We start from the raw sequence: 15,556 nt of genomic DNA, 5'->3' as shown, positions 1-15,556 counted from the left end.
TTGAACACGGAGAAATGCTCTTTACGACAAGCCCAAAATGGTGGCGCCCGGTTACGCCGTTGCCGAGCTATAATTTTGAAAAACGCTTAATTTTTTTATTTTGTGCTATTTCCGCAATTGTCGCCAAGCCAGCAGACGCAAAAAAAATTTTTATAGTACTTCTACTAGTTTTCAGTGAAGATATATATTTTGGAATCAGGTAGAAAATGGGCTACAGAAACTGAAAATGCCTTTTTCCAACATGGTTGATCCCTCCGTCATAGGAATCGGAATAACACAAAAGTAAAGCGTGCCCTTACAGAAGTAACTGAATGTTTACTGTACATTGATATAAGAGAGTTTGCACAATGGATATTGATGTCTGGCAGCTAATGGCACCATTTAACGTGTATGCACCCACTTTGATGATTGGTGATACATCTCCATCCCGACGACTAATGTCCATGGTAAATGATTAAACAAACCCTTGTGGTAGCTGTAGTAGTCAACGGTGAAAGCGTAATCAAAGAACGAGGTGTGATAGCCAGAAGAGCGTTGCATATTGGATGCAGAACTTGGACGCCATCCCGCGGCATGTTAAAATGTGATTGAACACCACGGCCAGACTACAGTGAAACGCAAAGCGCGTCGTGCCGCCCCGGTAGCCCGGCCGTGATTTTTCTCGGGGCGAGCACGTGAGCGGGCAACGCGGTGTTACAGCCAGGTGTGGCAGGCGCGCGTCGCAGAGCTATTTTTGGTTTGGATTAGCGTGATGCTATGAGGGAGGCCGACACTTTTACGACGCTTGGGCAAATGTTGCCACCTTGCGGTGTGTTAAGGCATTGACAGAATTGAACTTCTATTGAAAACGCGCAGAATGGGACGGCCGTGCAACGCGTTGCAGGTGCTAATCGCGGAGGCCATAGTAATGACGAATTACTTTACCTTACCGCTCCCAGAGGGCAACACCACCCCGCCGACCGGGAGAGTGGTAGATATAAAAGGCGCGTTTGTAAAGCATCTGGAGTCTGTGACCGTGGCGCAGTGGATAGCGTGCCTGGCATCTGTTGTTGCGGGCCGAGCGGTCGTGGGTTCGATGCTCGGTGACGGAACCTTTTTTTCTTTGCCATCTGATCGTGTACCTTTTTTCATCGTCATTTCCGTGACGGAAATACGTCATTGAAATCTTGGTGGACCCCGGCATAAAACACTTTCGTGTTAAAATCGCATTTTTTTTGGGTCCCACGTTGAAATTAAGACCATGTTTGTGACTCGTAATTCTCTCCGGTTATAACAGACCCATTCAGAGTTTACATAAAAGTCTGTTGTAACAGTACTTGGATTTTACATACTCCCTTTACAACAGACCAAAATCCTCTTCACTATGGTCTGTTGTAATGAGGTTATACTGTAATAACGCATTTGCGAATATATACCCAGCAGAGGTAGGCGACTCCTTTTGTTGCATTTATGATTCTTAGTGCAATTTTAAAATTTTATCACTACAACAATTCTTCAAAATAATGAATGATTTTTAGCGGCTTTTTAAAATTTGTTGTAGGACATCTCAAAAATTTTTTTGTGTGCTTATTTGAACACTAAAAAATAAGCCAATAGCATTATGGCACAGAATGGGCTTTTGTTAATATGCCTATGCAAAAAACCTTGACGAACTTATGTCTAATTAATTAGTCTGGGGATGAGAATGAGTGTCAATCAAGTTTTGTAACTCAAAAACAGCAACAGATAGCTCAAAACCGATTTCAGTTATGAGCATAACAAATGACATCAATTTATCACCATAAATAACAAAGATAGCTTTTCTTGCTCCCTTAAATTGTTCTACGCTGTGCCAAGAAGGTGTTCTGCATAGCTGCTGCATACACCATGCGGTGAGGCAAAAGAAAAAATGGAACAGGTCCAAAACACTGTGGTGAATGGCAAAAATTTTGCAACTGTTATGCCAGCTTGCTAATGTAACCTTGGGTGTTGCCCAGTGTGGTACAACACAAAATGCTATAACAAAGCTAATTCTCCATAATGTTTGATGAAGGTAGAATCAAAACTCATTGAAGAGACAACAACCACAGTTACGACTATTGTTTTGTGATGTTCCATGTGCACTGCCCGAAACTCGAGCAAGATGTCAGTAACTGTTTTGCACTGGTTCAACCGAAGTGTCACAGTCGAAACACGCAATACAGTCGAATCCCACTATAACGAATACCGCTACAACGAATAATTTTCGATTCCCCGTCAGCCGCCCATAGAAAACAATGCGAAAAATGTTTCGTCACAACGAATACTTTCTCTAGGTATTTCCGCTTGAACGAAGCTTTCGTGAGTGCCACCACTTAAGAAAAGGAGCATGCCTAGCAATGCCATGAAATTCCGCTAGAAACTCAACCATTTCTCGCTGCCAGAGCTGCGCGGCCGCATCGCAAGACCCGTGTCTTCACCGGAGACATGCTTTCTCGCCATTGAAATGCTCGGCGACAGATCGTCCATCCGCCATGATGCTGCCGGCGGGTTTGATGTGCGTGCAAGCCACAGAAGAATTGTTCAAGATCTCCCGCCATGTTTTTGACGTGGCACTCAAAACAAAACTTGTGGGAATTCAGGCGTCCGCGCCAGTGGCTCGACGCCATCTTCCCTTGGAGAGTTCTCGTGTCCCTCTCTCTCTCCTCGGACGCCGCTGGGTAAGCACGCATTTCCTTCCGGTCCAACGTCCCCTTTGGGAATCGCTGGGCTGTAGCCTGCCTGGGTGCCTCGGCATCCTTGCAGGCGTGTTTACCTCAGTGTTAGCTCCGGTTCGTACGTGAAGCCAAAGAGCGGTGCCTAGTGCTCGTGCGCGGTCGTACCACGCCGAGCCGCACTTGCCGGAGGCCCACACGTACGGAGATTGCCCTAACCCTCGCGACCAGGCCCAGTGGTCATCGCGAGAGTGCGCAGCATAGCCGCGAGGGACCTTTTCCCGAGCGGCGTGTCAAAGCTCGTCATTGACAGCTGCGACGTGCTTTGCGGAACCCCTTGGTGTATTCCGTCCGCCTGCGGGGGCCCTTTGCTCCCGGCGCCCCGGGAGCGGACGCTGTACTGTGTGTTTGGGGTGCCGCCGAGGGCAAATAAAGTGTTTGTGTGTATATGTTATCTCGAACACTGTGTTTATGCCGCGCGGCGCTCAACGCCTTTGCTAGCTGAGCGCGCGCGGAGCGGTGCGCTAAACGTAGCAGGCAACGGTAGACGCGGCCCTGTGGCTCGCTAAGCCTGAACCCGCGGTAGTCTTCGACTCCGGTGAGCATCGAAGCTAGGATGTGGGAATTCAGGCGTCCGCGCCAGTGGCTCGACGCCATCTTCCCTTGGAGAGTTCTCGTGTCCCTCTGCTCTCGACCGGACGGGTGGCAGCTGGTCATAAATTGCCGTCACTTTGCTGCCACCCCGCCCTCGAAGGTTAAACACGGTGGCCGATTGGCCCAATTTTGGCGGGATTTGGACCTGGCTCGCGCTCGCCTAGAAGCGGCGGGCGCGCGACCAGGTTCGGGAGAGACCACTTGGGGACCTCGAAGGGTGCGTACGCGTTTTGGCCGCTCCGGCCGGCGGCGATCCTTTGTTCTTTGTTCTTCGCCGCCGGCCTGTGGTTACGTCGTTTTGTCGGGGCTCCGGCCTCAGCGGGCGCGCGCCGCCCTCCGCGGTCTCGAAGTCCCGAGGCAGCGCCTTGCGATCGTGCACTGTATGTTCCTTTTAAGTGTTTCTTCTGTTTCTTCTGCTCTGGGGTGCGAGATCGCGGGAGCGCTGGCCGAGGGGTAGGTCGGCTCTTCAAACTTGCTTCTTTGTTGGTTTGTTTTGTGGGTGTGCCATTTGCGGCCACATTTGGTAACAATTGTATTAGCTAATTGGTGTCCTGTGTAACTATCTTACGTGCGATTGGTTGTAACGAATTATTGTTCTCTTGTATTAAAATCCCCCGTAATAAATCACTGATTTGGAGAGTGTCGCCTAGGGTCTCCCTCGCTGCGTGCGACGGCTCGCCGTCCCTTCGCGGTGATGGGCCGAGTTCTCGCGCGCAGCAGTTCGAACAGTACACGGGCGCGGGACGAACGAGGACGCGGCAGCCTGCATGAAGCTCCCAGTGCTCGAACCCGCGGTGGTGTTTGGACCGTGCGCGCCGGGATTGAGAGCGACGACACCACAAACTACAGCTTGTCGTCACAAGCCCTGCGATCGTGAATGACATCCACGGCGTTTTGAAGGCACACGCGCGGCCAGCGCGCACCTGGTCCAAGCGTAATTACATTCTGCCGCAACCGCTGCGAACACAAATGCGATTGTGTCGACGCGATCATGGGCGACCACGAAAGTATGCGTGCATCCAACATACATGCACCGACTCAAAGCAATGCTGTGGTCCAAACCGTGGTAGACGCGATCACAGATAGCAACGACGCAGTTCTGAAGGCACGCGCACGGCCAGCGCACAGATTGAAAACGGGACTACCGTTTGCCGCAGCGACTGCGCAGAAAAACGCAGTCTCTATTGTCGCGATCATCGATAGCGCATACGCTCAAGTATACAGCTAACACATCGGAAAAAGGATTAAAGGCAATCAAGTCGTAAAACAGCACGAAGCGTTTTGGCTTTCCTTTCACTTGCTTATGAATGGTAAAGTGGAGCTTCGGCACTACGTTTTTACTTAGCCTCTAGCGAACTTTGGCACACTCCTTCGTGGCACTACGTGCTCGGGCAGCTTCAAGGGTAGCCTGCATATCGTATTTGCTTTTGTACAACTGACGTGTATAACTCGTGTATTGACGCCAAGCCACCTTCCTTGGATTGCCGTGAAGCCAACTTGCACACCGAAATTCGCGTATAGCCCGCACCCAGAGTTTAGCGCTAAATTTTCTGTACATTTTGCCACCACATAAGGAAAAGGAGCTTGCCTAAGAATGCCACAAAATTCCGCTAGAAACTCAACCATTTCTCGTTACCAGAGCCGTGCGGCCGCATCGCAAGACCTGTGTCTTCATCGGAGACATGCTTTCTCGCCATTGAGATACTCGCCAATTTGTTGCCATTGAGATGCTCGGCGACAGATCGTCCATCCGCCATGATGCTGCCAGCGGGTTTGATGTGCGTGCGGGCCGCAGAAGAATCGTTCAAGAACTCCCGCCACATTTTTCACGTGGCACTTGTAGGGGTGCTATATCACCCCTGTAAAGGCGACTGCCGTAACTTGGGCGCGGCCGCTGCGTTTGGAACGCATGTGCCTGGCGTAAGCGAAGACGTTCAGCCAAGGCCAGTGATGTGCTGGCTGTAACCAGAGTTTAGCGCGGTGGCGCAGGCATCGCGGCCGCGGAGAATTTAGACCGGCGCATAGAAACGGCAGCGACTCTCTTTTGGGGTGTGGCGGCGCGCGCGGATGGGCGACGGCCACGGTAGGTCCGGGAGGGACGGTACCGCGGCTCGCTTCCCTCGGGCCCTCGTGGTGAGTCGTGCATCTGCAGCACCGCCTTCACATTTGTATTGTATTATGTTGTCTTATTTTATGTCTTATGTTATACTGTACTGTATGCCTTATATTGTCTTGAGTGTGCGTTATGTTTTCCCAGTATTCATTGTCAGCGTATAAGTTTTAGCGTGTTACTTTTTACTAATTCGGCCGGCGAGCTCGCCATATATGTAAAAAAGTGCTTAATAAACGTCCACGTTTTGTTGCCCGACCGCGTGAACTGTCTCCGTGTGTTCCGAGGGCGGCGGCGTATATCGCTCAGACCCCACACACTCAAAACAAAACTACTGCTCGTCGTCACAAGCCCTGCGATCGTGAATGACATCCACGGCATTTTGAAGGCATATGTGCGGCCAGCGCGCACCTAGTCCAAGCGCATTTTGCCGCAACCGCTGCGAACACAAATACGGTTGTGTCGACGCGATCATGGGCGACCACGAAAGTACGCGTGCATCCAACAATACGTGCACCGACTCAAAGCAACGCTGTGGTCAAAATCGCGGTCACTGTGGTAAAAAACTGTGGTCAAAAAATTGCCGTGAAGTCAACCTGCGCACCGAAATTCGCGTATAACCTGCAGCCAGAGTTTAGCGCTAAATTTTCTGTATATTTTGTGCGTGTTATACGCGAGAAAATACATTCACACCGTGTGCGGCCAAGTACGTCCGAGTTAGCGAGAATTCATTGCAAAAGACAATGCATGTGCTTGCCAGGACCAAAGGACGAGTCATAATCATAAGATCTTCCTAACTTTTGTCGTCTATTGGCCGCGAGGAGTTACGGAGTCGCCCTCTATCGGACGCGCCTCGATTGCGTGCTAGGTAGGATACCGCCGGCGTGCTCCCCATAGGTTTTGCTGTCGGCGCTCTACAAAAACACCTCGCGGAAGCCCTCTAGGGCATTTCTGTAAGTACTTTCGAAAGGAACTGTGTTCTTTACTATCCAGATAATCAGGTTCGACGAACTATCGCACAAGATAGTCTACAGTCGCTGTCTCTTGGCAGAAAACCGAGCACACGCTTCACGCGGTCACCGCGTTGGAGACCCCTGAACCGGCCTCTTGCGTGAAAGGTAGTCACTCGCTGAGTGCAAACTATGTTAAATATCTCGTTAGTAGACTGCCTGTATAACCAAACGGAGCATTACAGAAAGAAGCCTCAAGCCAGAGATCGCACGGGTTCGCGACGACTGACGGTGCCTCTGCATGTATACGAACGTCTGCATGCATGTTCGTACTGGTGGTTTCGCTTTTGCTACGAGCGCGTTTTGGCACCGCGCTGTGAACTTTAGGCCGCAAAATACGAGAATTTGTGAGTACACAAAGAACTACTGTTGCGCGGACGCTATAAGAGCAGTTCAAAAACAATTTCGTTACAACTACGGCTTCGGTGCGCATGGCAACTTTGTGATGTGCCGTCCCGACGATTCAGTGTCTTTTTGTTTTTTTTTACGGTCTAAATTCGTGTACGTTTCAATGTCATTTGACAAGTTGTCTCGCACTGCGTATTGATCGGTGTTCTCAGTGGGCAAATGCCGCTGCTTCCGTTTCTTTGTTCAGTGCATTCGTTTCATTTGGTGCTCGCACAAAACGTGAGCAAATGCGACGCCTTTTTTTTTTTTAATGCTCCTTAATTGTCGATCCCTTTGCATTCTAGTGAACTTGCCGCCCTCTGTCATCAACAATTTCATAGACCAAAGCTTCACCACTTCGAGATTGCTGGTGGAAGGAGAAGCAGTCTACGAGACCAAGCATGTAGTAGCATGCAACGCCAAGGAAAAGAAAGAAAATACAGTAACGTTTGCCGGGCTTGTTCTGCAAACGTGGGCTGTGAACTAGGACCCACATGAACTTGAAATAGCGGTGACTAAAACAGAATTTATTGCAGCAACCAGCAGCCGCAAAACAGGATAGTGATTATTTGGCGAGTACCCCAGCAATTTTGGCAGCAGTGTCGTGTCTAACGCCAACAGGGTGGCATCTTTCCCACGTAAATAAATGAGGCTCCAAGAAAATACATGGGGTTGGAGAGGCCCAACGTGAGTTTGAGAGTGGCACAAATAAATTTGGGCTTTTTGGCACATTGTGTTTGCGTCAGGGGAACGCAAGCTCGACTGAAAAAATGTTATTGCCAACATAAATGCAGCAGACAGCCGCAGCATTTGACTCTCGCTAGTCCACCAGCAAACGTCGCGTAGCTTATGAAGGCGAAAGCCTTAGATGCCTCTTCAAACGGGAAGATTGACCCTCGGCGGCGTCAAGACAAGTGACGCAAAAAATAATCGTCACGTGATGACGTCACCATATGACGTCACAGATCTCCTAAATTTGTAACTTCATTTTGACATCACCATGACGTGACATAACGCGATGTCACATGATGACGTATTCACACGAATGGTTCCTTTGCATTGCCTCCGTGATCGGTGGGCAGATCACGGAGGCAATGCAAAACTTGTGTAGCTTATGAAGCAATGCAAAACTTATGTAGCTTGTGAAGACGAAAGCCCTAGATGCCTCATCAAATGAGAAGATTGCCCGTCAGCGTCCCGCATCGGTGGCGTCAACACAAGTGATGCAAAAAATAATCATCACGTGATGGTGTCACCATATGACGTCATCATGACGTCACAGATCGTCAAAATATGTAACGTCATTATGGCGTCACATGATGAAATATTCACACGTCATGGTCGCTTTGCATTGCCTCTGTGATCGGTCACGGAGGTTGTGCAAAACCGCGTTAGGCGCAGAACGCTTTTGGAGGGGGGCGCGGGAGAATCAGTACAACTACTGACAAGAACAAGATGGCTTTCGCCTTATAGTCATCTTTAGCGAATGCATAAGGGACACTGTGCGTTTTTCAATTCAACGTATCTAAACAACGACTTGCGCATCTGCAGCCCATTTTGTGGACGCTGAGCACGGGGCCGACGATCAAGAGGTCGCACGGGAGGGTTCTGAGATGGTATCGCTCGTGGTAAAAAGTAGCGCCTTTTCCATCCTGAGGCAGATAAGCATCATTTGCCGGCGGGAAGCGCGCGCGCGAGCCGTCTCAGTGCGCGCTGTCTGCTACTCACCGAACATCGCAGGCCCGACGCAGTAACGAAAGTCTTCGTTGCGGAAGGGCTCGTTGCACACAAGACTCGTAGCCGATGGCTACTAGCCGGTTCTTAGCTTTACAACCCATGCTTCACGCAGTTTTTTGTCCCGCGGTTACCGGTGCAGGCTGACACTGGGCTCCGTTGCGTAAGCCCAGCACTGCGGCACCGAGCGGTAGAGCCCCGTGTTCGTCGCCTTCGGAGGCAGCCACTCTATTACAATGGTTTCAATTGAGTAGAAAATGCGAGAAAACTTCCGTATTTGAACAGAACGCAGCGCATGTGGCACTTGAAACTCGTTTTCAAAGCACGCGGCAGTGCTCCACAAGCAGCCGACGCCGCCGCTGAGGCCACGTGATCCTGCCAAGCACGTCACGCCGACGGTGGCGCCGGCGTTTCCAGTGGTGGGCCTCGAGGCCAATAGATGAAATTTCGCTGCAACGAAATTCCATGACAACGAACTTTTTCGCTCGTCCCGTCAATTTCATTGTAGCGGGATTTGACTGTACTACCCACACAGTTTTGTGGAGCGGGTTGCAGTGCCTCAGCAAGCGGCTCAGAAAAAAACAGTCCACTGTTAAAAATAAATCTTTGATGAGTAGTTTTTGTTTGCCGTTTCCTTATGCAGTTCTTTTCAGCTTTAGCTTTGCCAGTGAAGAGCTAGCAAATGCTGCTAATTTGTGGCCACTCTATAGTATTACAGAACCATACTTTGGCAACTGTAGAAGAGCAACCACCATGATGTCAGGGAATTCAAAAGCTGCAAGACACTGCTAATTTGTGGCTTCCACTCCGTATCCCAGAACCATATCTTTGCAGCTGTGACGCAGTGGGGACAGCTATGATGCCATTGATTGCCATGTGCATTCGTCCCAATGCCATCTGAACCAGTTGCTGAGAATGCTGGTAACCCAGTGCAGCACATACCATTGCATTGCAACCCCAGCAGCAACTGTCTACGTTCACTAACAATGTGAAATGGCAGAAGTCGCCAAAGGTGGCGAAAGCAGCTTATAGACCCATACAGTATGTATGGCGTACCATATTGCGTCACATAAACTGTATGTGACATTCCCATACAGTTTGTAATGGCATACCATCTCTGCGAGAGTTTTGCAAAAGTGAGGTGGACGTTGTACTTTTGGTGCCATATGGGTTGTTGCTGATGGTGGACACCACTGGACGGCCACATTTTAACCCTTTGAGGGTTTATGCCGTACATGTACGACATCACCTAACAGGCACCAAAGGGCTTACGCTGAACATGTACGTCATTGCCTTTTGTCTAAAACATGTGCCTTTTTCGATCATTCCTCTTGCTTGGCATGTGCTGCCACACATTGGGAATACATTAAACTTTTTTTTTTCATGCGATTTTTTTTTTCTTTCCAAAGCGGCGAGCCGGCTTTCGCTTGCGCATGCAAGCGCGTGCAGTGTGGCTGGTTTCGGTTTTGTCCTTTGGGTGGTTATCGCTTCTTGCGCCCGCAACGCTGATGGCTGTCTGGTTTCTAATCTCTCAAAGGATGACCGCTTGTTACTCTCTCGTTTATTGCTCCCCAGGGCGCGAGCGATTACATCAGTTTCCGTGCGGCGCTAAATTACACAAATGATGCTGCCATGGTTACGTTTCCTGTTTTGGAGAATCTGAAAATCTAACTCCGTCTTGTTGGCAATAAGACGAAGGATTATTATAGCTTTTTCACAAGTTTTGCTTTCCGGACGGGTGCAGAGCCATACAGTTTCCTTCTGTGTGCTCACTCACACAGTTTGCTTACGCTATGGAAGAGTGCACCGGTTGCTCTGCTGCTAGTGAGTCAAGTGGCGATCCTTCCGATGTGTACTATTCCCCAAGTGCCAAATCAAAATCTGATTCATTGGATGTCAGTTCATTAGACGAGGATTAACTTAAGAGTTCAGGCTCAGATGATAATGGAGTGACATCTCGAAAGCATGCACGACGATTTTTCGTGTTAAAGCAAGAACATGCTTTACCGGAAAAGTACTCTGGTATGCTTATTTTTGTATGTCTGTGAGCTATGTTTAATACAGCGCATAATTTTTATTTATAACAAATCGTATAAGTGCTTTATTTTTTTAGGATTTCGCTTGATGTTGCTCACGAATAAACCATGTGTATGTAACAACAAAAATGAATTTTTTGTCATTTTATGGTCGTGCACAATTTTTTAGACAATTTGTTTCTCAAATAGAATTGTGTGAAGAATTTCATTCAGCAATAAAAAAATACACATTTTTGCAGTGCATTTCACGCAAGAATTCAACCCTCAAAAGGTTAATAGAGTTAATTTCCTGTCTTTTATGTAAGCACATCCTTCGTACATCCAGAATATGTAGTCCTATCCATGGGAGTAGAGATCACAGTCAGCTAGAGAAACTAACTTTTGAACCGAAGTATGTCTCTCATGACAGGAATAGTAGAGCTTACCAGTAGCATCGGAGAGGGAACGCTGATGGGTCTTTTTTGAAGACACCCCTAAGAGTGACGAGGACATCTGCTGGACGGTAGCAACACGTGGCCTTCAAAAAAGACAAATTGCACAAATTTTACACTCCCTTTTTTTTGGAAACGAATTGAATTAATTCTAACTGATCTGTGTCTAATACCCTTTTAGCTGTGTCAGCATGATGAAGACAGACATCACAAGAACAGCACCAAAATTTTTAAATTTGATCACTACAGTACCACGAAAGTTGGCATGGATGATATGTGAACTTAGAAAAGGACAGAACAATGCATTGGATACTCACATTACTTAGTTTCAGAGATGCTTCACTGACCAGCATTAATGCATACAGTAAAATCTCGTTATACGAACATCAGATTAATGAAATTTTCAGATTAACGAATTTTTTTGAAATCCCGGCCAAAATGCCTATCTGTGCAAGCTGGCAGGCATTATTTACTCCTCTCATACAATAGAAGCTACAAGTAGAAAAGTTGCCCTGCCACGGTGGTCTAGTGGTTATGGCGCTTGACTGCTGACCCGAAGGTCACAGGGTCGAATCCCGGCCGCGGCTGCTGCGTTTTCGATGGAGGCGAAAATATTTGAGGCCCATGTACTTAGGTTTAGGTGCATGTTAAAGAACCCCAGGTGGTCGCAATTTCCGAAACCCTCCACTACGGCGTCTCTCATAATCATATCGTGGTTTTGGGACGTTAAACCTTGGATATTATTACAGTAAAATCTCGTTACTACGAACATCAGATTAACAAAATTTTCAGTTTAATGAATTTTTTTTTTTAGTTCCCACCAAAATGCCTATATTGCCATGTAAAAAACTTTCAGTACTACGAATTTCAAAATACCGAATATTTCAGATTAACGTACGTAATTTAACCCCGAAATCAACAAGATGCTTCGTTATTACGAAGTTCCGTGAATGTTTTGGTGGTACGGAAATCACTGAAGCTTACACCTATCATGATCTACAGCAGATATGCGCCGGGAAACCCGCTTCAACGGGTGCAGCCCCATCAGCGTCGACATCAACGCGAGCGTCACCAACCAGTCAAACTGGTCAAACCAAATCAAACAACGTCGTAGGCTTGGTCCCGCTGTTGCCGCAATTCTCACCACGTTTCCATTTGCTGTCGTTTGGAGCTGCGAAGTTGAGATCGTGTTGTGCGGTCGCTTTTCTGGCAATGAGCGTTAAAAAGAAGCGATGCCAGTTTTCACTCAAGGAAAAAGTGGACATTCTGACGAAGCTGAATGCTGCAAAAAAGCAAGTGGACATATGCAGGGAGCGTGATATCACGCCGTCAACAGTGGCAACGATACTGAAGGATCGGGAGAAGGTCGTGAAATTACATCGAGAATCACAGCTGGCTCCCTCAAGAAAACGCTTGCAGCTGGGCAACTACCAAACCGTCGACAACGCCGTCCTCACATGGTTTAAGGATGCCAGACAACACGGTGTGCCCTTGTCAGGCCCTATTATCAGCCCCTACGCCACGACACTGCGATGACGAAGCGGAGCTCGACCCAGAGCTTTGGAATGAGCTTACCGAGAAGCTCCCGGTAGACGCTGCGGTAACCTTCGAGGATTACGTAGACAGTGACTGCGCAGCGGCTACGTCCGCAGAGCTCACCTGTGAAGAAATCGTGAGTCAAGTGCGTGAGCAAGATTGCTGTAGCAGTGACGAAGGCAACGCTGGAGATGCAGAGTCTGGGACAACGGAAGAGACTACTTCCAGCTCGGATGTTGTGGTGTTCATTGAGAAGACCCGGTCGTACCTCGGGAGCTGAGGGTGTACCCGAAGACATCCTTAGGAAGGTTGCGGACGTGGAGGCATACATGCACCAGGGCCTGCTTTCTACTCGCCAGAAGATAACCGACTTTTTTAAGCAGTAAATTGTTTCCACTCATTGCCCAGTGTTTTTGTTCATTGTTTATGCCCCAACACGTGCACCTCCTGCAAAGGTACGTTATTTTCGCTGTTGTGTTACGTTACCGACATCATTTTTCAGTACTACGATATTTCAGAATAACGAATTAAATTCGGCGGTCCCGCGAACTTCGTTGTAACGAGATTCTACTGTATTAAAAGCTTGCATGACACAGCTAAATAGCAATGGCAAAAACAAAAGCATTGAAATGACCACACACAACTACAAAGTCCTATATCACCACACATCTCGCATGAAGGTTGACAGTGGCCCTCAACGCACTGAGTGGCTGATGCCACAATGTGCTGCGAAGAGTCTTCCTCCTTTAGAGTAAATGCAGAGACCAGTCAACCAACCATTTTCACTTGGGTGTGATTATGGCAATGCCTTTACTGATAAGCACTGGAAACGAATGACGGTGTACTGACAAACGTACCAGTATGACTCATTGCCAAAGGTCTTGTCCCGACAAGACTCTCCAGCCATCTGCTCGACAATGCATGCGGCATAACGCTGTTGTAAGCATACCACACACTTGCATGTGGTATTCCAGAATACAGACATCGTAATATATGTGCTGGAAGCCTAAAATACAGATAGTAATACATTGGTCTTTGACGTAATGGGATATTTCGGAGACAGCATTGCAAAAAGAAGAAAAAAGTATCCCAGAACACTTTAATGTTTCGGGAATGCTGATGTTCCGCTAAGAAATTTATTAATGCAGCATGGACAATGTTGCAGAGCACTGAAACTTTCTTGGTCCGTGTCCACCGGCAGCGCACTACAAGCATGAACTGAAACTTCCATGTCCACCATATCACTCGAATTACTAACGGACAGCAGTGAATAATAAAAAAAAGCAGTATACATTTATTTTACACATACGATGTTTTGGTGAGAATGTTGTTGAGTTAATTGCACTTAAAGGGGTCCCGAACCACTTTTTGAAGAGATTATCGAATGACTTCAGTTGGAAGTTTATTGCCTCACGAAGCGATTGCTGCGAAAATGACTCAAATTTGTCAAGAACAAGCAAAGTTGCAGGGACTTGTCACACACCTTAAGCTCTGTTTCTCATCTCTTGTCCCGAGGAGCACACTGGAAGCTACACACAGAGCTACACACGGAAAGAAGTTACATCACGGGCATCATGACCTTGAGTGCACATGATGAAAGACGATTTTAAGTGTGCGAGATGTGGGGTTGCACACGCAACCCATTGCCTTCAACACGGTGGCATCTCGGCTTCGCGCTACGTTTGTACGCAGAAAGGCGAGGGGGGGTTGCGTAGGAGAGGGCACTGTGCTGCTCCCGCTGCCCTTCGCGCCCTGCTCTCTGGCCGAGGTCGAGATGCCCCGCTTTCCCTCCTTGCCCTTTTCTGGAGAGACTCCTCTCCAGACCCCGGGAACGCGCATTGCTTCCTTGGGGGCCTCGGGGTCTTCGGTCTTGGACGGTGTGATTCACCACATCGGACCCAAGCCGTGAGCACCACCGCCGCCATCAACCCCTGCAGCGCTCCGGCCATGGAGTGCGAACCACCGCCCCGGACCGGAGTGCAAAAGCAGCCACGCGAGGTGAGATGAGCCTTTATCATTCCCTCGATGTGTCCTTGCTATTTGTTAACGGCTGTTTCCCCCAGTAGTGCGGAACACTCCGCCGCTGAGGTCATAACTTGATGTGCTATACTCTATTGTTGCAACTGGCATCTGAGGTGAATAAACACCTTCAGTTGAAAGACTTGTCTCTGTCCCCACTGGCCTGAAATCCGCCGCGGTCGTAACTCAACGTGAACCGTGGGATAGGAGGTTACAGCTCTGACTGTTAGGGCTGCTGCGTAGCACTAGTAGCGAGTAACTACACTCCTCTAGTGCGCGGCGTGATCCAAACGAGGGACAGGTTCGCACGCGCGGCTTGTTGTGTTCATGTTTGTTTCATAAAGAAACCCCTATAGAGTGTGGCTAAGCGTAATGTTAGCAGACTATGGAGCTCAGCGTTGGCATATGGCGGCAGCCCGTGGCAAGGAGCACATTTGATCCAAATGCCACTCTTGATTTATGCCCGCTATCAGCTAACAGCATGCTATCTGCTGTTTGATGTTTAATGCGTCTTCGCGTGCCTTCACATTTACATTACAGATGGCGTTGGTGTCGTGCTTTCTCTTTTTTTTTTTTTCCGATGCATTGACGTCTGTTGTTGTGCTCAAGACAGCATTGTTGTACTGTGTTTACAACTGCCTGCCACGTCAATGCAAGCCATGTCCTCGCAATCGGACATCCTACGAAAGGTGGACGAGAGAGGATTAAAAGAGGAAGCGGATGGGCTTGGTGAAGGAGATAGGGCTCGCAACGTCAACATGGACGAATGTAGGGGACACACGTGCACTTGCCAACTCTCCTGATTTGTCCGGGAGGCTCCTGAATTTTGAGCAAACCTGCCGATCGTGTGGGCATGGCCATAAATCTCCCAAAAAACAGCCCCAACCATGCTGCAAAATGAAAATATTAATTAGAAAGGGCAGTGGTTCTAAAAAATTGTCTGGTCTTCATCAGTGATGGAAGCGAC

General features: G+C 48.5%; 1 protein-coding gene across 3 annotated transcripts in view; it reads right to left on the bottom strand.

The window, feature by feature from the left end:
• LOC119397003 (phosphatidylinositol 4-kinase beta) overlaps nt 1–15,556 on the bottom strand; it is a 152,398-nt gene that overhangs the window by 71,823 nt on the left and 65,019 nt on the right. For all 3 annotated transcript variants that reach the window (XM_037664415.2, XM_037664417.2, XM_037664416.2), the window contains one exon: nt 11,029–11,120. In XM_037664415.2, coding sequence (XP_037520343.1) covers nt 11,029–11,120 — 92 coding nt within the window. The remainder of the gene's footprint in view (nt 1–11,028; nt 11,121–15,556) is intronic.

This window comes from Rhipicephalus sanguineus, chromosome 6, assembly GCF_013339695.2.
Source record: "Rhipicephalus sanguineus isolate Rsan-2018 chromosome 6, BIME_Rsan_1.4, whole genome shotgun sequence".
NCBI classification, from domain to species: domain Eukaryota; kingdom Metazoa; phylum Arthropoda; class Arachnida; order Ixodida; family Ixodidae; genus Rhipicephalus; species Rhipicephalus sanguineus.
The sequence above is the reverse complement of the archived record's forward strand: the minus strand, read 5'-3'. Positions and strand labels throughout refer to the sequence as shown.